Raw genomic sequence first — 24,733 nt, 5'->3', positions numbered from 1 at the left:
ACTGCCTTATGGATTCATCTGATCTGCCTAATGCTCTATTTGGATTTGTTGATTAGAAGCAGACCAGTCATTTTACACAGTAAATGCCTAACCTTAAGGACTTACCTTAGTCTTTTAATAATTTTACACAAATTTTAACATTCATTCATTCATTCGCAAAAAAACCCATAGGTGTTTGATACATCTGATAAAAAAACAAACACACAGTGACATTTAAACCCAACAATTTTTGAAAGTTTAATATAGCTTTAGATAAAACTGAGCTTGCAGTATTAATGAATACAAGAGTTTGTAATTTTGTATAATCGAAATAAACTTATACATTTATACAATTATAGATCGCATGCCAGAAAATGCATTTAGTTGATTCTAATCTGAATATATACAATTTACAATATAATTCAAGCATAAATTCAGCAGTAGAGAACACAGACCTGCTGTGCAGTCAAACAGAAGTACTTTTTTAGCATAAGCAATAGGGCTGGGCTAAAATGTAAATTATGAAATGACAGTGGTTTTACTGGTAGAAATGAAATATTAACCCAAAATAACAGTAGTTTCTAAAAACTTACAAAAGTAATTTATCATCCATGTTTTTGATTTCAGTGTATTATCAATGAAAAACATATATATTTTAATATTAGCATACATCATACTGTACTACATGCCACAGGGCTCAGCAGCCTCATTCCCAGCAGGGAAAAATAAATGATTTACTTAAATTCAGTTGTTATGAATGAATCATAACTGAACATTTTCAATTGCAATGTATGCTGCAGCATCAAAAATAAAATCGGATAAAAAAGAGAACACCTTCTCATTTCAGAGCAAAGCTATTTAGTCTATTAAATAACTTGTTCACCAACCGTTGCCTTGTATTTTCAAGGACAACGCAAATTCTCATTGTATTTCAATGCTCAATTAGTATTTTTTCCTATACTCATTTCTTATACACAAATTTACTCCAAAATTGCTCAAGTGGAAATGCTACTAATATCACTATCTTTAGAGTAAGATCCAATAATAAAATAACTGCCTAGCTTCCATGCTGCAGAAACTTAAACAAAGGAAATGGAAGTTCCAGACATGGTTTTTGATAGGGCCTTCAGCTTTGCCTAGTGCAGAAGCTAAATGTCTTTTTCAAGAAACTCTCTCTTGCAGAGTTCCAACAAAAGTGGGGAAAGTAGTTCACAATTTTTCAGAATTTGTTTTGTAACACTAGAAATTTGCTCACTAGGCATTAGAGCATGGTACTAGCACACAGGGAATTACACACACAACTCCCATTAACAATAACGTGCACAGGGCTGACAATTTAGCTGAAGGTGTAGAAGCATGCAATGCAGGTCACAAATCATTATAAACTCTGAAAAACTTTGGAAGTAACCATGAAATCCAAAAGTACACAGATGACAGATCATGTACTGTAACTCCCAGGAAAAGTGCTGAGCTCCAGTTGTTTTTACTCACTTAGCAACATAGAACACTTTGCTTTACATTCCTTGCAACCAGTTACAAAAAATGAACATATACAGATATTGGTAGATCTGTTATTATTATTACTGTTGTTATTATTTATACAGTGCTAAAATATGCACCCATTTAAATCTCATTTACATAGTCCAAAGCCCTTTGAGTCAGAACTGCCAATATATTACAGAAATCAGTTCTAGTTATACATGCTGATTAGAGTAAAATATGCTATTCACTGTGGTCCCAAAATACATCTGGCTAATAAAATACAAATGACTTCAAACAATTTGAGACCAGGATTATTATTATTATTTTTTTTTTTTTGCTGTTATTGATGAGCCAATATGGAAACCCTCAAGAGCCAAGACCTATCTTAATGACCACATGACTTCTGGATGGTTGCACCACTGGTAATGTCATTTTGTCAATGATTACTGTGTTTTACAAGATGCTGTGATGTATAGATGTTTAATTTTTGGGAGGTTGGAAAGTGTATTAAGATAGCTACCCTCCTTTGAGCAGAGTATGGCTAACCAAATGCTGCCTACCCACAGCTGACTACAGGTACATATACTATGCCAAAACATCATAACAAAGAAAGATGAAAACAAACAAATAAAAAGAGTAAGATTGGAACCTCACACATTTATGAAAAGTTGGCATTTTTTATTTTCATACTCTTTGGGGCAACTTCATCTGAGATTATTTTTTAAATTTAAAAACCTTTTAATCACTTAGAAAATAGTCCAAGCAGTAGAAGTTGCTTAGGAAAGCTTTGTGTAAAACATTAACATATTGACATATTTTGGATGTGCAATAGAAGTTTGACAACCTAGAAAAAGTCAATTCAGTTTGTAAGATCCCTAATCATTAAAGGAGGCCTACTTTCAGTCAAGTAAGAGTCAGTTTTATTTCAGTTTATTGCAGTTGGCTCCTAAAATGGAGGCTGAAGCCCTCATGCCACTGAAATTAAGGGGAATTTTACTGGACTTTACTAAGGACAAAATATCACCCACAAAATGTATGTAATATTTTAAAGAAATAATTAATATCATTTCCATATTGGGCCAATAGTATTGGCACCAGAAATCAAGCAAAATAATTATTTTGAAGTGTTTTGTTATATTTATACTAATAGCCATGAAACAAAAGTATTTCACAATTTTCTTTGTACTTTGCTCCATCTAACTAAAATCTGTTTGGGGATTATTTGGCCCAGCCCTAAATAGTAAATTTTCTTTAGTTTGTTTTTTTATCAATACCTCAAATGAAGTATATTTTAATTTCTCCTTGTGTCCTAATGGCAGGGGAAAAAAGATATTAAAGCAAATTATAAAATGGGAAATGACTTAAGGCTAAGAGATTTGGTGTTTAGAATTGGCTAATGCCTATAACCTTGGCTTAGGAAAGAAAACGTGCACCATAACTACTCTGTTTGAACAAAACAGCACAGACTACATCAGGAAAAGAAAAATTAAATTAAATTATAACTTGCCCTGAAAGTTACCCACTCATTTTTTACCTACTACTTATCCTTAAGAAATATCAGGGAGAGGAACACCCCCTTTACATATTTTTCAGAATATACAATATAAATAAAGTAAGAATCATGCCGTAAAACTATATGCAAAAATTGCACACTATTATTGCATGCTTGGTGTGATACTACATGCCAATTAATATTAGCTCTCTATAACCCCAAGAAGGATTTCAGATCTTTTATCTTTGAAGTTTACTTACAGTACAGTCACTGTTATCTGGGAGGAATATGGATGTTGCAAGTTGTATGTAATTTGGAGGAAACTTTCACCTTTTAGTTATCACACTCTTCAGGGGGGTTATTTTTCTGCTCAAATTTGATTTTCTAGGAATTCTATCTTTAAATAATACCTAAAAGTCTATTTATGTTATGTAAATCGATCAGAATTCATTTTCCTCAGTTTTGGTGGAAGATTCCCCTCCATTCTGCCTCCTCCTCCTGATAATTTCTGAAGTTTTGGTGGCAAATCAGCCATAGATTGACTCATAGGATCTGACATCATCTTTGTAGTTTTAGATACCAGTTTCTCTTCTGAGTTACCAGGAACTGAGCTTATTCGCTGAAGTTTCATAGGCAAGTCCCCCATGCTGTAAGCCTTTTCTGAAGTTGTAGAACTCATCCGTAGTAGTTTTTTGGGGAAGTCTTCCCTTCCAGTCATTTTCTGCAGTTTTGAAGGTAACTTTGTACTAATGTCATCTAGACCATCTAGACATTCTGTAGAATTATTCCTTTCTTTACTGTTACTTACAGCAGGTGCTATTAAAGGGGAGGACATAAGAAGCATTTCTTCCTGTTCCTTCACACTGTATGGTGGGGTAGGTACTTCAAATGTTGCATGAAACTGGGAGTAGTCTACTTTAAAGAATCCTTCCTCTAAGGAAATAACAGGGAAAAAACGGTGACCCCAAAGAACCTCATCTTCAGTATATGATGTTCGGGCTTGACATGTCATCCCTGAAACCAAAAAAGAGAATAAAAGTCTTGATAAATTACTAAGAAATAAAAGGGTTCAAATGTTGTTGTAACCATAATGGTCTAGGAAATATGCGAGAAGCAAAGTTTTATTTTTGTTGGTATCTTATATTGGATCAGCTTTATAGACAAACTTTCAGGTGCAGAATGCCCTACCTCTAGTCATTGCTTCTCAGTGTTTGTGCCAAAAAACATGTCTAGAAATAATAAAGTGGGTCCAATAAAGGATATCACCAAAAACCTCCTGCTTCTAAGGGTATAAAACAGATGTCATATTTGGAGCAGGATCAGCTGTGTCAGAATATGTGCTGGTACACCTGATCTACTTCATTGGCGTTTACAGATGTCACCCAAGGCTATTGTCCTCCACTTCCAGATGCATATCCTGAATCAGAGTGTGACAACCTGATATATAAACTGCGGGAATCCCCCTGCCAGGGAAATCCTAGGATATATAATAAATGAACAGATGCCCTGACCTATAAAGCATCCCCAACTGTGACTACATTTGGTCACAGCAACATTTTTGGGCACTTGGAGTGTGACAAGGGGCTAGGACATCTGTTTGCTCACAACTTGTTCTGACACAAAATTTTAATGTGTTAGTTGATGGATAACAAAATTGCTCCTTCCCTCCCATCAAACCATAACTCTTGAGGAATACTCTGTTTGCACCTTAAGAAATAAAAGTTGACTCAAATTGATTTAAACATATCAAAACATTTCACAGAGATACAGTTAGGAGTTATTTTGATGCATTTAAGATAGCACTGACCATCATCTGAAATCATGCATGTAGCTATTTAATGATCCATCTTATTAGCAAGAAGAAAGATTTTAATCCAGACTAGCTGTTAACACTAAGTTACAAGGTGATGTTATACCTTTTAATATTTTCCTGAATCTAATAGCCTTTCTGAAACAAATGTTCCACTCTAGCACCAATGTGGATTGAGTTAGAAAACAGAAAAGAGAAATCATAAAATTATTTGAATAATTTCATTTCTATTTTTACTGAATTTCATTTTTGCCATATTTTTATTATGTTGAAATCTAATATTTTTAAGCACATGGTCCTCAAATATATAAGTAAATGCATTACTTCTATATGCATCGCACCATACTGGGATATATACATCCACCCTAATATTGCAGTATACATACAGGGCAGAAATCTATTTCTCTGCGAAGACACACAAATGACACATTTTAGGTATTTAAATCACAGAAAAACATTCTACATCACCTCACATAACAGCTTGTTTTGCATTTACATGCCTGCATTCCTTACATGGCTACATTTTCACCCTATGTGACTGTTTGCCCCTACTGACAATGCTCAGAAGCAATTCGGTTCTGCCCCCAATGCTCTGTTGTGATTCAGCTTCACTGTGGATGTACACAAAGATGCACACACCCCTCAAATTGTAGAAAACCAAAAAGTAGTTACTGTTTGACACTAGCCCAGCCCACCTTATAGGGCACTGGCTGACTCTCTCTTCTCTTATATTTCTTTTGAAATCAAGTATTGCCTGTGACACCCTCTCATCCAGCCTGTGCAGAAGGAAACAATGCACATAATAAAGATTAGTGATTAATGTTTTCAGAAGACGTGAAAATGATCAACTCCAAACCCAGGGCAAGCTACATGACACCTGAGGAAGGGCTGGGTGCCAGGATGCTGATCACACATGGTCTCCCATACCCTGAGTGAGTGCATCTTTTCTCCCAGTATTTGCTCTCAAAACTCAAGAATTCCACTTCAAATTATACAATATAGGATGTATAATACTCAGTTTTCCATTACTGACAGCTTTATGAACCAGTATTTCATGAGTTATCAGAACCTATAAGCCTCTCAGTTCTCCATTCCCAGTGGCATAAAATATTTCTTTCAAGTCATACAAGTAAACAATGAGGTAGCTGACCTTAAAGTCAAAATATGATGATGTATAGAAACGTTATTTGAGATGATTTCTGAAATAAGATTAGCTCATTTTATCTCCACTGTTACATCTTAGCTATAATGCATCTCCTTCTCCAAAATCACTGCAGTTGGACTTATGGGACAATCCTGAGGTGTTGCTCTTGGAATTGGTTCTCCTGTATCTTTTCTAGCTCATCTTTCCATTCCATATCTCTATCGGTACCTTGATACTAGAGGTTGGGAATAATCAAAGCCACAGTATTTTACAACAAGTTTGGGGGAGAGCAGAGTACAATTTTTATTCCAAATACTTTCACAGGGGACCAGAGAATGTGGGCATTACTTATAAAAAGCTGCATGTTCTGCAACATACAAGTGTAAGTCAAGAGAGATCAAAAGTCTAGAAAATAGTTACAACCGATCAAAGAAAAGATCACAAGTTGTGGCAAAAACAAAAGGCAAAAACAAGCTCTTAAGACTACGAGACAGTGCAGTTACTCTTTCATATGCTGGTGGAACAGAAATAGCCTTAAGTCATTCAGATCATATCAAACATTAACTTATGAAGTTAAGCAGACACTTATCCCAGGCTCTAAAACTTGAACAAACCAATTATGGTTCATTCACAAGTAGCTAAACTTTACCTCTTAATATTACCTTACAATAATGCATGTTTATGCATCAAGTCCTTGCTAGTATTGACTCCTATTATGAATTTTAAACATTTTAGTAAAAAAGGTTTTGTCTTTCTTTACCCATTTGTTTTTGCTAACTCAACCCTATTCAGATATTTGGTATTTTGACACAACTATAATGCTTGATGTGTATCTGACACAAACTTAGCAGTCTTGCATGAGAATTTGCCTTGTAATCAAAAGATTTAGGAAAATTGTTAAGAAATAAGATATATTCAGCAACTATATTTTTATATGTCAGTCATTGTAATTTATCCCATGGTGGTTTGATTCAACTTCTTTATTTGTAGCAATCCATAAACTTAATTACATTCTAATTCCACCAACAAATTTTGTAACTCTGTTAATTGCACATTTACACCATTCACTATAGCAGTCAGTAAAAATAGCTGTTTTGTTTAAAGATCCATAAACATGAAGAATACCTCCCTGCTTTAGACAGCAACAGGGGAAAATAAACAAACTCCAAGAAGGAAGATTAAAGAAGCTTTTGAAAGCTCCAGAAAAAGTTTATTTAAAGTAAAGTTGTGATGTCTTTCTTGGAAACATACTTCCACAGTTTTAAAACCACAATATCACTAAAAGCAAATATATATGCAATGTGGGGATGAAGTAGCCTGACCCCTGCCCACACACCTTGCCCCCTCCCACCTGTCCCCCTAACATTTGACCCCCTGTTGCCTGCTCCCCTGTCAGGAACTCGCCTTGCCACATGCCTGGCTTGTACCTGAATGCCACCCCATGCCTGTACCGTCTTTCACTTGCCCCCTCCCACCTCCCTTCCCTGCTGTCACACCTGCCTCCCCTGCCTGCCCCCCCCCACCTGTGGCTCCCCCTCACTTCCTTGCTCCTGGCACTTACCATCCAGCTCTGGCTGTAGATCTGGGAAGGCAAAGGTGGTGGAGGCAAGGAGGTGGTGGTGGGAAAGAAGCAGCAGGGAGGTGGGCACCAGCTTTGGCTCTGATCCTAACCTCAATTCCAGGTCAGGGCCATAACATTGAAAGGTTCTGCTCAACAACTAAGCTCAAAACTCTTCCACTGAGGTAGGAGGCTATGTATACATTTCAGAGAATTCCTAAATATTTCGCGCATGTATAGATATTGCGTAGTGTATTTTCAACTTTGTTTATGCGACTATAGTGACAGAAAAAAAATCACATTCCACAAGAAGTCCTGGTGAAATACATTTTAGAACAGTCTAATTTTGTTGAGTACTTGTCCCACTTGTGTTTATTATTCTCTAGTAATTTATGACCTACAGATTTATGAACAAAGAGCCTCTTTCATCTGGTCTCAGCTAGGAAATGTATTAGAAGATAAGTATATACGTTAATATATGTAAAAAATAATTACAGAGGCATCTGAAATTAAATTCATGATTACTGTAAAACAGACAGTTAACTAAACTATGGGGCAATAGAGTTAATTGAAATGCTAAACTTTTTGATATAAAAGTTGATTGACAACATGGATAAACTGTGATCTGTCGTAATTAATTAAAATGTTTGCCTAGTTCACTATCAAAGAGCTACATTAGTAATACTCAAAGTTTGAGCTCAAGGATGATAGCTAAGTGTACAGTGGGGGACAAACCTCCTTCCCCATGATTTTCAAACGGTACCTTCCATAGCATTTAATTGTTCAATGTCTTGCATAGAGCTTTTTGTATCGCTAGTATCTAAAATAACAAAACTTATATACGTTTTTAAGAAGCTGCATTAAAAAAAAACCCTGTGTATCTAATGAAATGACAGCACAAGACAAAATGGAGCAAGTGCAAACTCAGTAATGCATCCCTTTCTGGAGATTAATTGTCTGATATTACCACCAAGAATAGTTGGGCCTCTATGATGCATGCTTACTTGAAGGGAAAATGGGAAGGTGTATCTGAGGAGATAAGGAAGGAAATTTAATTGGTTAGATATAGTATTCACTGCAGTCTTCACTGCAGAAGCTGATGATTTGGAATGGGGTATGAGAGGGCTAATTGCTGTGTTATTACCAACTGCTTCTTGGTTGATAAGAGGTCAGGTGGGAAAACATGTATCATTCAGTTCTATCCAAAAGGGAGGACACAACAGGAGATTGCATAGTGATTTCTCAGCAAGATACACAATTTGCCTCAAGCAAATTATATCAACAGGAGCCCCAGGAAAGTTATGGGCAAGTTAAAACAAAGGCTTTTAATTGGAATGGTATTTCAAATACAGTCTCAGGTATAGCATTCATTACCAACTAAATGTCATAAGCCTTTGCACTTTCATAACACCTGCCATTCAAGCATCACAAAGCATTTTAACAATATTAATTGAACTATATTAAATCTTACTCTGTTATGTCTAAAAAGTGACTTTGCAAACATCATATCCCAGGTTACATGTTTGACTGCAATCAAAGATTATTACATCAGGCATCCTTAGTTTGCAAGCAACAAAACATTATTCTCCATTCTTGTCCCACCTGTCTGACTTGCAAACTCAAGTTGGTTCTGCATGCCAAGTAAATTCCTTCTGTCTTGCATGTTAACATCAGTAATAATGACTGCATAGTCCAAGCCAGGCTTTCAGGTACACCTGCATAAATGCACTGTCACCATCAGCAATGCCCAAGTATAACAAACAACACTCAGGTTCAGATTGTGAGGGGCATGGCAAAAGGAGGCATCTGCACGGGCCACTGCAGAGTACCAGAAAAGGACCTAGATGCCTAATAAACTGTGATGTGGTGGTTAATGCATTGTCCTTGGAAGACTGAGATGCAGGTTCAAATGCCATTTGGATGAGTGACACCTAGAATGCTCACTTCCTTGGCAAGGAAAAATGATGATGGAAGGAAAAATGATGATGATACTGCCTTGAGCAATCAGCTTGGACTGAATAACTTTCTGACATTCCTTACAGCCTTACATTTTATAATTCTATATGATTCTAATTCGTTTCAATCATGACACTTAGCTTTAATACATGTTATCCAACCCAAGGACTATACACTAATGCTGCAGTAAAGCATTATTTGTCTTTACTTGCCAGAAATGTGACTGTGATGTGATCATGTTCTCAAATTATTCATTGGAAAAATGCACATGCTTTATGATGTAGTGTACATGTAAGGGAGGGAACAGCTATTCAAATTAAGTTAACACTTAGATATTTCAAGGCAGCTAAGCACTCAGACAGTTAAAGTGGAATAAATTTAGCACAATTCATGTTTCCTACCTAATACAACAAATAATTATTGCATTTACTCAAATACAAGATGGGATTTCACCCCCTAGTTGGCATAGGGGGAAAAATCCCTTCATCCTATGACCATGTGCTTAGCTGTAGGATCACTGTGACTTGAAATGCTGGCTTTGGACTAATAACCTCTCAGTTTCAACATGGGATGGCCCCCCTTTCTCATTGATCTAACAGTCATTAGTCATGTGCTTCTGGCTGGCTAAATGTTCATGATTTACATGCACTTGTATATATCTAGTGGGAGCATGCTTGTATAACCACGTGCCTGCCTGGCCAGTGCATAATCTACTGTGCACACTTTGTCTACACATACACACACGTATGTGTCTGCAGCATAGGAATGGCAGCATTGTAATCTTCACACCACACAAATGCGCCAAATGCCACTGAAATTAATAGAAAACTGCCATTTAGGTGCACAAAGGGAAAGAGAATTCTGCCCTCACAATTTATGGATTGTGTGAATACACAATCCTTGAGTAAAGGCCTGTACCAGATGACATTTGCAGGTCCCTTCCAGGCCTACTTTCCTATGAACAGGAACTGGAGTTTACATCTTAAAAGTTTAAATATAACACTAGTCAGCTCTTTCTCTGGCAGTTGTAGTCAAAGGAAAGGTACATGCAATTACACTGTTTTGTACTGTTAACATTTCATTATTTTATCATACTGTGTACATTGCCATTGATTATCATATAGCATTGTTTTGGCTTGTTACTTATTACTGGGAATGTCTGCATGTGTATTTGTGCTGGCTTAAATTTACTGTGCAGTAAATTACTGTCCAGTAAGAAGGAATAGGTCAGCATCTACACGTGTAGGTGTTAAAGTATATAAACAATGTGTGTGGAATGACTTGGGACTAACTAAAGTTTAGTCCCAAGTCATTCTACACACACAGTGTTACTGCACAGTAAGGCTTCTACACATGCATTACTGGATACAGGATGCAGGTATCAAATTTACACTCAAGTCAGTGTAGGTTGCCATATTTACTGTGTGGTAAATGTGCACGTGTAGTTGTGAACACATACTGCGCAGTAATTTTGGTTACTGCACAGTAAATGTGCATGTGTAGATGTGTCCACTATGTAATAAAAGTCCAACAAAATTATAAAATTAAATTCAGTGTTACACATTAAAATATTCCTGTGAAATCAGATTTTCATTAGGACATAGACTCATATGATCACAGGGCTGGCAGGGACCCCAAAGGATCATCAGGTCCAGCCCCCTGCATGAGCAGGAAGAACATTTGGGGTCAGACGACCCCAACCAGGTGACTGTCCAGTCTTCTCTTGAAGACCTCTAGGGTAAATGATTGCACCATCTCTTGGGGGAGCTTGCTAGTTGTAAAGAAGTTTTTCCTAATTTTCAGCCTGAAACTATCTTCCAGGAGTTTGTGGCGGTTGTTCCTAGTTTTCTCCCAGGGCACCCTGGTGAACAGTTGCTCACTGAGCCCCTGATGTACACCTCTGATACAGTGGTAAGCCACAATCAGGTCCCCTCTCAGCCTTCTTTTCTTTAGGCTGAAGAGTCTGAGATCCCGCAGCCTGTTCTCACATGGCTTGCCATGGAAGTCCCTGATCATGCGGGTGGCCATTCTCTGGACTCTCTCAAGCTTTAGCATGTCCCTGTTGAAGTGTGGCACCCAGAACTGGATGCAATACTCCAGCTGCAGCTGCACCAATGATGAGTAAAGTGAGAGAATCACTTCTTTGGATTTACTGGAAATGCATCAATTGATGCATGCCAGAGTTTTATTGGCCCTAGAGGCTACTGCATCGCATTGCCAGCTCATATTCATGCTGAGGTTTATTGTTACCCCCAGATCCCTTTCATTTGTAGTGCTAGTCAGGTTAGCGATGCCAGGCCTGTAGGTGTGCTGGGGGTTCTTCCTTCCCAGATGCAGCACTTTGCATTTCTCTATGTTGAACCTCATTTGGTTCCATTTTGCCCAGCATGGTTCCATTTTGCCTGTCCTGGTCTGCTTGTATCTGCAACCTATCTGCAGGTGTGCCTGCAGAACCCCATATCTTGGTGTTGTTTGTGAACTTGGTCCATGGGCTTTTCACCCCCTCATCCAGGTCATTGATAAAACTATTGAACAGCACTGGGCCAAGTACCAACCCCTGGGGCATGCCGCTGCCCACATCTCACCAGGATGACACTGATCCATTCATTTGGGCTTTCTGTGTCCTACCCTGCAACCAGATTAGCACTCATGTGACAGTCCCACAGTTGAGCCTATTACATACTGTAATAGCACAACAAATATGAAAATCTGATTTGTAAGAAGCAGAACAGCAGCTCTCAGTGAGCTTGGTTCAATCAGAATTACTGACATTTTTACAGTCATAGTCTAGTAAACATTTTAATTGTTGCCTAAGGAAATAATAGCATATATACATTTCTAATATAACCAAATTAGTTCAATTTAGTAATCTCACAATTAATTAAGATCTCCTTTCAAACTCTAGTATTACAAATTTATTCTTGACAATTTATTTTTTCTTCCAAGTGGCCAAATTAATAAATGTTTCTTATATGTCCTAACTTTATTTTAAAGCTGCACCAATATTGTATACAGGTGCTCAGACACTACAGTAATGAACATCAAATCCCTCCCCCCAAACAAAGTCTTCCTGTCTCTCCAGATATCATTATCTCAAACATGTAGCTTTGGTTTATACATATTTGCCTTTTATAGGTATAATCCTGCTTCTACTGAAGACAATGGAATAAGAATCAAGTCATTAGGAATATGAGACGTAGAAGTGCTATCTGTCATAACAGGAAGGTTAACTCTGTTCTCTGAAGAGCATGTTCAAATCCCAATGAATTCTGTGCATGCAGCACAGACACGTGAGGAGAATTTAAGTTAAAAATGTTATATACAATGCTAATATTTTTATTCCAGACTGTCTATAGACTTTCTCCAGAGCATATGTATGAATGAGGAAATGTAGTATGATTGTTATTAGTCACATTAACTCTTCCCAAGTGTCTCCTTTAAATTTATTGATACATGAAAACAGATAATTACTGTTACAGAAAAACTTACACCATACCTCTTATTTTTACTGGCACCCAAAATGTAATTGAAACAAATGGCTGAGGAGAGTAGCCTGCCCACTGGACAAACTGCAATCAGTGTGAAAGAGCCAACTCTTATTATTCACAGCCTTGTAAAACCTTTCAGTTTATATTCTTCTGTCACAATCAGCAGCAACAATGTGAAGAATGTATGGCCTAATTCTATCACCTGGCCAGTGCATTGTTAGCTATCAGAGCTTTTTCTGCAACTAAGCTTTTAACAATACAATTTTAAATATGTTCGCTATCAAATGCTATATTGGCTAACATTTAGAACCCACTTTGTTCTGAGTCTTATTAACATAACCCTTTACAGATTAGACTTCACCTGGAGGTATATTATGAGCATTTGTTTATTTCTTGCCACAATATTTATTCCATGAAAAATACAAGCTAGGAAATTTCCAAGTGTATCAGAGTGAGAAGTGCCAGACATGATTTGTGTTGTGATATGGGATACTTCCTCAAATGGAAGATGACCCCCCCAGTATCCAAATCATGATGAGCCACAACATTGCATATAGTTCACCCAGAATCCCCCTATCAGCCCTTCTCTCAGCCTGGTTCATGTGATTACTTTGGTCCCACCCTCTATGAAGTGAAACCAGACCAAGTTGTCCTCACCAGTGATCTATGTGGTAAATCATGAGTCCCTGGCTTTGGACTAATATCATGCATGGTTTGTACTACAAATAAGTAGGTACCAAAGTGCTGCTCAAAAATGTGTTGAGGGAGTACTTGTGCTCAAACTTGCAGCAGTTTCAAAAACATGTAACGTGTCAATTCTGGATAATATAAGTGCATGTACACTATATGCAAATTTATACAACCATATTTAATTTCAAGGTGTTTTTTTTACATTTTCTTCTCACTTTCATGTGCTCAGGAAGAACAGGGTCTGACAGTGAATAGAGCACAAAGGAACTGCCAGAAGAAAAAGCTGGGGTGGAAACAGAAATCAAAGGGCTTCCTGACCCGCCCCCCGAGTTATTTTCCCAAATTCAAGGCAAACTTCCAATAATTAGGTTGTACATGTGGAAATTTGTAACAAGATTATAATTTTTTCACATATAGAATCTAATTACTGGGGGGGTCAGGAGGCACACATTTAAATTCCCAGCTCATAACTTTTTTTACTTTTTTCCTTTGCATGCTTTGTCTACATCCCCTGACTAACCTGTTGGACATGGAATGTCTTCCATTAAAATGCTTGTAAATGAAATTTCACTGCTTTGAAACACCTTGCTTAGGTCTTTTAAGTACTAGGGAAAGACAAATAATGAATTAAAGTAATGGAATCGCACTCTACCCTATTCTATTCCCCTGGCTAAATATCACATTCTTCTATGGGACTCCATTTATTTTATACATACTTATCCATAGATTAGCTAAAGCCCAGAACCTATTTAACTTTCATGTGCCTAGTTGGTAAATCTGTGAAACCATAGTTTTTGGCACTTTTGCACAGTTTGGGACTCAGCATAGCTATGATCACCCAGGGCATGTGCACACATGCAGGCATGTGTGCTTGCAGCAGCTCAAATAGGAGCAGCACAAATTTGAGCTGTGGATTTTTGCCTCAGTGCATGTGCCTGGACATGCACTTTGGTGTGGGGCAAGCTGTGCCACTTAGGGCAAAATAACCCTACTCAGCTCCTCCCACATCTACAGCCAGGGGAAACTAGAGCTTGGGGCCAGCACCCATGTATACTGCCCCCAGCAGTATAAAAATCTGTCCTGTGCTGGCCCCAGCAGTATAAAAAGCTGCCCTGGCAAGTAGCTCAGAGGTACTTGCTCTCAGGAGCTTCTGGGGCCTGACCAATTGGTTTCTGGGGACACTAATAACAGACTCCAAGGAATCAGCCCCTTATGCCAGCTGGACTGCTAAAGCAACCCTAACCAAGAGTTCTCTGCACCCTCTACTCTCTGCAGCAGTCTGGCTATGATCTTCTGCCACTGCGACAGCATGAGGCCCCAAGGCTGCATGCCTGCCAGACCCAGATAGAGACTGCATGGCCACAGCTCTGCACATCTGGGCCAGCTGCCAGCGGGCTGTGGCTGCACATTTGGCCTTTGTGCAGCACTACTGCCATGTGTGCTGCCGTCCTGTCATCTGGGCACCTATTGCCCACAAGATGTTCCAGTGTGGTGGTATGCTTTGAATGGTCAAGACAAGTCCTCCTGGCCCCAAGTAGCCAGGAGGTCAGCCACCTCCATTTGGGTCCTTGGTGCCAGCCCTGATCAGGTTCCTTTGCCTGGGTCCTGCCACTTGCCTTACTAGCAGGAATCCCAGTGTTCCCTATTTAAAAACTGCAAAATCTCTGATAAAAACTCCCAAATTCACTCTTTCAAATACCCCCAAATGCATGTTCCCATGTTCTTCCACAACTAAAGCAAAAGAACACTACACAACACAACCCCCTGCACAAAGAGAGAGAGAGAGAAAGAGAGAGAGAGAGATCAGTTGGACAGTGGCACAATTTTATAGTTTTATATTTACAATTTTAAAGCAGTTTGGAAGCCTACCAGTGTCTCTATCATCATAATAAAATAAATTCTGAATATCTATATGTTTTGATGTTTGCTTTTGGTTTTCTTATCATAGAACAGTTAGACCCCTCCATTAATTAGGATGTGGGGACAGCTGCCCTTGCAGCCACAGCTCCTGTCAGCAGGTCTGATCCTGTCCAGCAGCTGGCCACAATGGGTGTGCGATGGGGGGATGTGGGGTTTGCAGGAGGGGGGTGGGAAGGGCTCTGGGTATGGAAGGATGTGGGGAAGCTGGGGTGTGTGGGTAGGTGTGAGAGGACTGCTCAGGAGGGGTGGGTCCCCTACCCCCCCCACAGGGCACAGCCCCCCCCCACAGCACATGGACTGCCCCCCCTACCGCAGGGCCTCCTCCCCCACACACAGCCCACATGTTCCCCACATTGCCCAAGACCCCTTCAGGGTCCACCTGCCCCCCTGCAGGGCCCCAGCCTCCCTGCATGGTCTACAGCTCAGCCACAGCAGCCATCAGGGGGCTCAGGGCCCTCCTGGCACAGCCCCCCCCATACGGTGCACAGCAGCATGGATTGGCCTCAGTGGCCTGACACCTGGCCTGCTTGTGCCATATTGTGCAGGCCCAGCCCAGCTTGGTGCAGCACCATGCACCTTTGGGCAGATCCCTGCCACTCAGGATCTCACCCAGGGCCCAGTGCCACTCGCAGGGACACCTGTCACATCAGGTTGGGTCCTGTGCGCACAGACCCTGCACACTATCAGGCTGGACTGGCCCACTGTGACAAGCAGTCCCTGTGAGTGGCACGGAGTCTGGATGACAGCCTGAGCGGCCCAGAGCTGCCCATAGGCATACAGCACCATGCCAAGCCAGGCCTATGCAATATGGCAGAAGCAGTGCTAAGTGCCAGGCAACCAGGGCCAAGCCATGCTGTCCTGTGCCATGCAGGGGTCTGTGCCAGGAGGGCCCTGAGCCCCTCAATGGCCGCTGCTGCTGTTGGTGAGCTCTGGGCCATGTGGGGCAGTTGGGGCTGTGTGGGGAGACATGTGGACCCTGCAGTGGGTGGACAAGGGACCCACCCCTTTTGAGCTGCCCCTTCTCATGGTCCCCCACACCCTCACAGCTCCCACCTCCACCCCCTGCTTACCTGGAATGGAACCCAGGTCCAGGTCACAGCAGCCTGCAATGCTGTTTGTCCTGCATGGGCAGGCAGCATGCTGCAGCATCAGGCCAAGGGGCAGGCATAGGGACACTCTGGTCAGCTACCAAAGCATCTCTTTGGAAGACACGAGCTTCTCGTTGCCTCAGGCCATGTTCCTAGACTGTGCCCTGCCCCGCTTTTTTCCCAGGGTTTTTTTTTTGATGGGATATCCAACTATCAAATTTTGAGCCTGCACTGCAAATATGCAGTGCAGGGAATGTTTGCTTGTTCCCAGCATGCCTCTTGCTGCATCTCAAACTGCTTTGAGATGAAGCAAGAGGCATGTGTGGACTCATCTGGACACCCCCCCCCCCAAGTTTCTCCACTGTACCCACTTAGTAACTGTATCCTGCAAGAAGCCAGCCCAGGGGGAGAGTGGCTCACTTTCAGTGCCCTGAAACGGAGGTGTCTGGGTTGTAGCCTGGGCCCCTGCTCCTAGTAAAATGGAAGCTATCCCAATTCTGTTTATTCATGTTAACTCAGTAAATATTAAATGCAAGGTGTGGTGACTTAGCTTAAAGAGAAGGGCTAGGGAACACTCTGAGCAATACCTAATCTACAGCTTTGTGGTTAGAACTGTCTCGGGAAGTAGGCGATGCAGGCCGTAAATGCCATCTGGGTGAAGAGGGTTAGAAGCAAGATCTTCTGCTCCCTGGTATCTGTGCTAAAAGAGAGCAGGATCCTTCTGCTCACCTCCCTCCCCCACAGACATTCAGCAGGTATGTGCATGCAGCATCCTTCTGCCCTGCCACCAGTGGAAATTAAATACAATTTTTGTGTAAGTGCCAAATGTCACTGTTACACAGCTATATGCCACTTAGATGTGTGAAAATGAAATAGTATTTAGCCTTCAGTGGGTTGCAATCCTTTCTGTGGTATAAAATGAAATATCAAATCTCTTCAAGTGTAATAGCCTGAAATTGAGCAAATGATTTGAGGGAGGGATGAGAGAAGTTCTGAACCTCTACAGGCAAGAATCACTGCAATGCTATCCGTCATCAAGTGGCAAGCCTGAGGCACTTCATTGGACCCACAATGGGGGAACCACAGTATGTTAACATGTCAGTACTAGTCCAGAAAGCAAGCAAATCAAGATAAATTACAAAATCAAGACCCTAATCCTGAGATAGCTTTAATAATAATACTTTGAATTTATATAATAATTTTCATCTTCAAAGAAAGGAAACACCTTAATTTAGTAGAGTACTGGTACCACCATAGTTCAGGTTGACAGCTCCTTTTTTCTTTAAAGGTCAACCCTTGTAAGGTCTCTCAAATCCAGTCTAACTCAGGCTGTGTGAAATCTGCTGTGGCTCATGGTGGCTCAGGGCAAGGTCAATGTTCCAAACATGGGGACAGTTGAGAAAGGAGCTTCCTATGTAGCCCCCCAAGAGTTTTCTTCTTAAGGCAGAAACTGTCATCAGACCCAGTTGTATAAATCAGGGGATCAAACAGTGGCTCTGAATGCTCTTAATTGCTTCTGGCATCCATTATGCCTTGAGGAAACAACACCGAAAGCAGCAGTTTAGTCTCAACATAGGCACAAACCTAATGCTTACAGACAAACAGATAGCACAACACAAAGACAGACTGACTAGGCAAAAAGGCTTCTAGCCTGCCAGCTTCTGTATGAGCTTCATGGCTGAAAGGGAGACATTAGTGTCACTGAATGTGACCTACATCCAGCCCCACATTAGGCCCCAGAATCCTCCTCTCCAGACCCCAACTGGATCCCTCCACTCAGGTGACCTACTCCACCTTCATTTCAGGCTACCTACATCCCTGAGCTGTTCCCTCTTACAGGTGTGGTCCCACCGGGACCTTTGTCTACACAGGCCCTGGCCTCACCTCCAGGTCAGTTGGAACCCCAGGCCCTGGCTCTGGGCATCCCTCACAGTGGGCCCCTGGCCCTTCAACCCTTCTGGTCCTGGCCCCACCATTGACCAGTCAGGGGATTTCAAGTCAGTCTTCTGAGTCTACAGCCCCACTCTTTCTCCTGGATCCGCCTTCTGGACCCTACAAGGAGTTATTAAGGGGTTATTAACCCTGGTTGTGGGAGCTGGGGTTATTAAGGTGCCCCAACCCACCTTTCACCAGGGTGGTAACTGGCCTGGCATTTCCTGGGGGCTCCCACACCACTGAGAGCTCCACCAGGCCACCCACTCCCAGCAGGGTGCAGTTTTAGGTCATGCCCAGAACCAGGAGCCTCCAAACCATCCCCTACAGCTCCTGCCCTTCCCTCTAGGATGTTCCAAGCAGCCTTGCAGCCAGGTGATGTTATTGCCTGGCCTGCCAGCAGCAAAATTCTCTGTTTATATAGGCGGCCAAAGATCTAAAATGGCCACTGCAATCAAGTACCTGCTGGCTGCTTGGTTGGGTCCTTAAAGTGGCAGGCACAACCAGTGCCCTGCCACACACTGAAACAAAGGATGCCAATCCCTATAAAGAACACTTTGAAAATGCCAAGTTGGGTGCATCTCTTTCTCTACTGCTGTTTCACTGGAGCACAGATGCATTTGCTCACCCTGCTGCAGCTGTTATCTTCAAATCTGCTATCTTCAAATCATCATCATCTGCTCAATAAGTCCAGGTTCGCCACCCTGGGCTGATATTGAGCAACTATTGCTGGTAACTATATATGGTGTATGTGTGGATGGAATGGCTGTTTTGTGTATGTATATGCCTGTGTGTAATGATGTATATGATAATTTGTGTGTGTTTGTATGAACGGTGTGTCCGAACCTCTATGTCTAACTCATGTAATCAATAAACGCGGCACCTTGCCTTATCCCCCTTTATAAAGTCTCGCTCGTAATTTAAGCAATTGGCAATTAGAGTAGCAGTCTTATTGCTGTCCTGTCATACCAGGAAATTCCTGTTACTTTCTCCTGGGATTCCACATTTCCTGGATGTGTTTCCAGGATGACTTACTATGTCAAATACTCAGCCATGACTCTACAAAAATCTTTCTTTCTACATTTTGCCTTCCAGAAACAAAACACTTGTTTTATTTGGGGCATGTGATATGTAAGAAAATAAAATATGTGCAAAGGAACAAAGGCACAAGGCAGCAAGCTAAAAGCTTCTAAAATACTAATTGTGATGGGAATAGGGGATAAGGAGCACTAGCTAAAAACTCTGGTAAGGGATATGGTGTGGCATGCGTGGTATGGTAGAAGAAGGGGATGAAGAAAGAGGTACCGTTTTTCACCTGCTTAAAGTTATTGCAGTCCTGTTAGCAACAGCACACCTGCTAACATTTCAGAGCATGACCACAATAGCTATTCCACTATAACAAGTGTTCAGGAGGGATGAGGAATCATGGTATCTTTTATCTTGACACTGCAGTATCTCAGCTGCAAAGCTACAGAACTGTAGCTACTTAAATTATCACTAATCAAATTACTAGAAAACTTACTATCTTAACTAACAGAATTAAGGTTGTCCAGGGATGTTGTTTTTCTAAAATATCACGTTCCACACAATTCAACCTTCTGAAAGCCAGAAAATAAAGAGTTAGGATACAGACCTATACTACTTTAACTCTGCCTTCTGTGAGACCTACTCCAATATCTATATAGCATATGCAGTCTCATAAAACCTTTGAATTTTATAGAATTGAATAATCAAACATTTGGACCACACCATCTACTAATGTTGATAGGTGCTTCACCCATATGTACAGGATGCAATCAAATACAATAGTTTCACTTACCTATCACTTAACCTTCATATTCTGGACATTTCCTACTTCTCTGCTGATTAGCCATCTCCAGTAAGATGATGACTCCTGTGCCTCCACTACACACAAACATTGTTTGAATATATTTGGATCAGGCAGAGTCAGGTAGATCCCCCAAATATCATAATCACAGACCTGCCAAGCTTCTCCAACTAATTCTTGCATCACAGATACACCCAACACAGATGGAATAATTGCAGCTAATTTCCACTGGCTATTGTCAGCTCCAAAGGCTGGGGTGAGGGCTGGGTGGAAGTGTAGATGTCTATCTTAACTCTTTCATTTCCTGTTTTTTCAAAGCTTGAGTATGACTATTATTATGGAAAGAAAGAAAGAAGATTCCTCTCTGGTCAACTCTACAATTTAAAAGAGTTGTATTACTGAATAAAGACTAACTGATAAATGCTTTTCTTCTGCCACCCATTGCCCCCCAAGATTAATAAGACTTATTCCTATTTTTCATATAGGAAAACAAGACAAAGAAATTAGGTGACTTATCGTAGACAATAGACAGAATCTCTGCAGGGCCCAGGATGAGAATTTATTTGTTACTGGCTTCTAGTTCTACTTCAAGCAACAAGCTCCTGTCTCTTTCAAAAAAGAAGGATATCATAAGACCAGGTATTCTTTTAGCAGTCAACTTTATTTAGGACTATTCTACATAATCTGTAAGAAGACCTTCCCTATTTCTCTCTCTGTTTTAATTTTAGCTTGATTAAGTCCTAATGTAACACTTATACATTAGTCAATTCAAAAGATTGCTTTCAAAATTGTGACTAGGTATACTGTTACTATATTGGTCATTGCCAAAGCTTTTTTCTTACCTCTACTATTAGGAGAAATTTGAATTTTATTCTTTGTGTATATACAGCCTTAGGAATCATTAATATTTGCAACTCAGTGATTGCTAAGTAAAAAGGAAACCAGACTGTTTTTTTCTATTTTTCATTTTCTAGAGACTACAGTGGACATTTGTAATGACCACATCACCATCACATTATATTGGAAACCAACCAACTGCCAGATCTAACTTCACACTACCAGCTTTCCCCCAAGCTCACCACTAGGTCCATTGTCTGCAGGTGAGCTCTATGTTACATCCAACCATATCTTCTCTGATCCTACTGTCTGGGATGAACATCTTACAGATCTTGAGCAAGAAGTCCCACAGTTACAACAAAATCCCCATACTGTAGCCAGGCCTTGCAATGGACCCAAATACTTGCTATGCTCCCAAACATACCCCAATGTACACTGAATGCTTTTTCCAAGTCCCACAGCTAAAGTGTAACCAACAGGTGAAACTGCACATTTTTGCTGGTGTTCCTCCAGATGCCGTTCTGCATAGCAGCGACAAATGAGCACCACTGCTGATAAGGTGCAGTGGGAAATAGGAATTATCCCAAGCAATTCCCCTTCTCCCCACTCCAACTCACTCCCTCCTTCTGCTCCCAGAGAACCAGAAAAGGCTTATCCCTCCAGGCTCTAACACTTTAGTTTCCCAAACTGCCTGGCTCCCACAGCACGGAGATGGAAACCAGGCTTTCAGGTTTTCTCAGTTGGGAGGCAGAATGCAATCACTCTGTGCCATGGTAAACACTGGGGTGTGAGGAGCTGTATGGCTTCTGGCCTAGGTGGGGGAAAGGATCCAGACAGGGAACTCAACATAGGTCCCTTGGTATCTCCCTTGTTTGCAGACTCTGCATTCATGGGACATGGAGCCCAAGATGCTGGGTCTAGCATGATCAGCTGGACACCTGTAGAGTGCTGGAGGCACGTGCACAGATAGCATCAGTGACATAAGGACCAAAGGGGACCTAGATGTGGGGCATTACGATGGGCAGATTGGCAATTCCTTGAACCTGCAGTGCCATGGCACTTGAACAAGCCATCCAAGCCCAGGGACATGCTGTGAAGGCCCAAAAATGAGGTCTATAGATATCCAGCCACTCTGAGGAAGGCTGCTCATGCTGCTATGGATCTGAGACAGCTGCAGTACCAGGATAAGGAATTTCTGCACAGGGATCCAGCAATGACACCCATAATTGGTATCAGCGCCACTTCCTGCAGAGAGACCATTGCCATCCCAGGCTAGATTGGTGGGGCAAGCTTCTGCCCACCCCCTACCCCCAGCATGGAGAGCCTTGCTCCAGGGACTCCTCCATGGACTACATGACCAAGAGTCCCATGGGGGTTGGGCATCGATTGAAAGATGGAGGCTGGGGGTGGGGGCTCTGGAACAGGAGATAAGAAACATGGGAGCCACTGATCCACGGCCCGAGGAACCAGAAAGTGTCCAGTAAGGCCCATTCCAGGGATCAACAGTATAGAAGGGGAGGAGGACCAGGGGGCCCAAGACCCACTGCCAGGGGCAACACTGACTCAGAGCACCTTACCCATAACCACTGGTGGTTGCTGGTGTAGGTACAGGGCCCCAAGGAGAAAGTGGGGGTGGCCTACCAGACCACCAGGACAGGCTACTACAGGCCTATGTCCCTCTTTGGGGTACCATCCTTGCAAAGGTAGGCAGCCCTCTGGTGCTGTCCAAGTTCTGGAGCAGGCAGCATTCCAGTTTTTCTTTATCATACACACAAAAGTTTGGCAGCTGCAACATTTAGTTAAACTGAGCAGCAGCAGTTTCACATATGGCATTCCCCCTGCTGCCTCAAGGTTTCATGTTTTGCAAAGTTGGGCCCCCAAGGCTGCCCACTCCCTCTCCCCCTCAACATTATAACCACCTGGTGCAGCCAGTGCTTTCCACGTTCCATATTCTGAAGCAGGCAACATTGCACAGTATTTGTTTAATAAACATACTAAAAGTTTAGCAGCCTCAACACTTGACTAGAATGAGGCATATCTTCCTTCCTACACCCTGGTCTGCTCCAGGGTGTAGGGGAAGGGGGACAATGCCTAGACAGTCTGGGTTTTTTGCAGCAGGGCCCATGATGCAAAGCCAGAGGAGCCCAGGGCTGGAGACCAACTATCCAGTGCCAGGGCATGAGCACTCAAAGCCTCCAGCCCTACTCATCTGGGGAAGGCTCCAGGTCTACATGGATAAGGAGCTACTTAGCCAGGGCTTTGCAGATCTGAATAGCCTGCCATAGTGTGGGGCTGGGGCCACCAATTGTGGCAGGCGTAGTGGGTGGGAATGACATCTGAGACACATGCACATACATACACAGAACCCAGGCATCCAAGACATATGCACACACACACAGAACTGAGGTGTTTGGGACACACACACACACACAGAGAACCAGGTGCCCAAGACACACACACACACACACACACACACACACAGAACCCAGGCATCTGATACACATGCGCACGTGGTGGATACAGGGTGGACTGGGTGGGTATGTGGAAGACAACTGGTTGATGGCTCATGGCCATGACAAGTCATCAGGTCCAGGTGGGCACTGGTTATGTCCCTTCATATTGGGCAGCTCAGCTGTTAGGCTCAGCTCAGAAGTCTTCAGGAGCCCAGGGAGCCTACAGAGCATGCCCTACCTGCTGGGCTCAGGCCATGAAAGCAGGCTTTGAGTTGTGCCCTTCCTGCCCCCCACAAAAAGGGCTAACATGTGTTCTGCTTCCTCCTGCCCTAAATGGGAGTGCTTAAAGCAAATCTCAAAAGTTAGAGCACTTCCTCTGCAGGCTTCTTGAATGCTTGTACTTAGCCTTTACTTCTATGGGCTCTCTGCTTGTTTGTTTCTCCCAGCACTCTCACCCTCCCCCTTCCTTCCCCTTCTTCTCCCTCATCTTCTCCTACCTTTTATAATCAAATCATTCACTCTACTTTATACACTGCTCTGTGCTGTCCTTCCACAGCACCCAATGAAAAGAACTCAAGTTCAAGAAAGCTTGGTCTCTATATATCTTTCTTGATGTGTAAGGTGCATGTCTACCCTGCCTTCATTGTGGTACATGCATAGTAAGAACGCCATACTGCAACAAAAAGCTATTATTGGGAGAGTGATTAATAACAAACTCTTTAACATTTCAGTAGTATGTTTTTCACATTTGCTTTGGGTTTAAATTAATACTATCCCATTAGTTTGTTCAGAGACCATTTATCTAGGATTCTAAAAACCTTATTTAATAAATCAGCAATGTTTATGAAGCAAAGGCACTGGCCAGAGTGAAATTTAGTTCCTAGGTCTGTGCCATGCTGGATTACTGAGTATTTACTAGGCTTGAGGTACTGAGCTAAAAGACCTGAGATTAGGGATAACATTGTGGACTGCCTTTTTACATTTATTTCATAGACATAGACATTAGGGCTGGAAGGGACCTCGGGAGATCATCGAGTCCAGCCCCCTGCCCAAAGGGCAGGAAGTCAGCTGGGGTC

General features: G+C 41.7%; 1 protein-coding gene across 1 annotated transcript in view; it reads right to left on the bottom strand.

The window, feature by feature from the left end:
- Positions 1-218: 218 nt before the first annotated feature.
- Positions 219-24,733, bottom strand: part of KCNJ3 (potassium voltage-gated channel subfamily J member 3) — a 188,247-nt gene continuing 163,732 nt past the window's right edge. Inside the window, exon 3 of the mRNA XM_019554624.1 lies at positions 219-3,967. Coding sequence (XP_019410169.1) covers positions 3,381-3,967 — 587 coding nt within the window. The 3' untranslated portion in view covers positions 219-3,380. The remainder of the gene's footprint in view (positions 3,968-24,733) is intronic.

This window comes from Crocodylus porosus, unplaced genomic scaffold (genome assembly GCF_001723895.1).
Source record: "Crocodylus porosus isolate Cpor-Errol unplaced genomic scaffold, CroPor_comp1, whole genome shotgun sequence".
NCBI classification, from domain to species: Eukaryota; Metazoa; Chordata; order Crocodylia; family Crocodylidae; genus Crocodylus; species Crocodylus porosus.
Note: the sequence above shows the minus strand (reverse complement) of the source record. Positions and strands in the feature narration are given on the sequence as shown.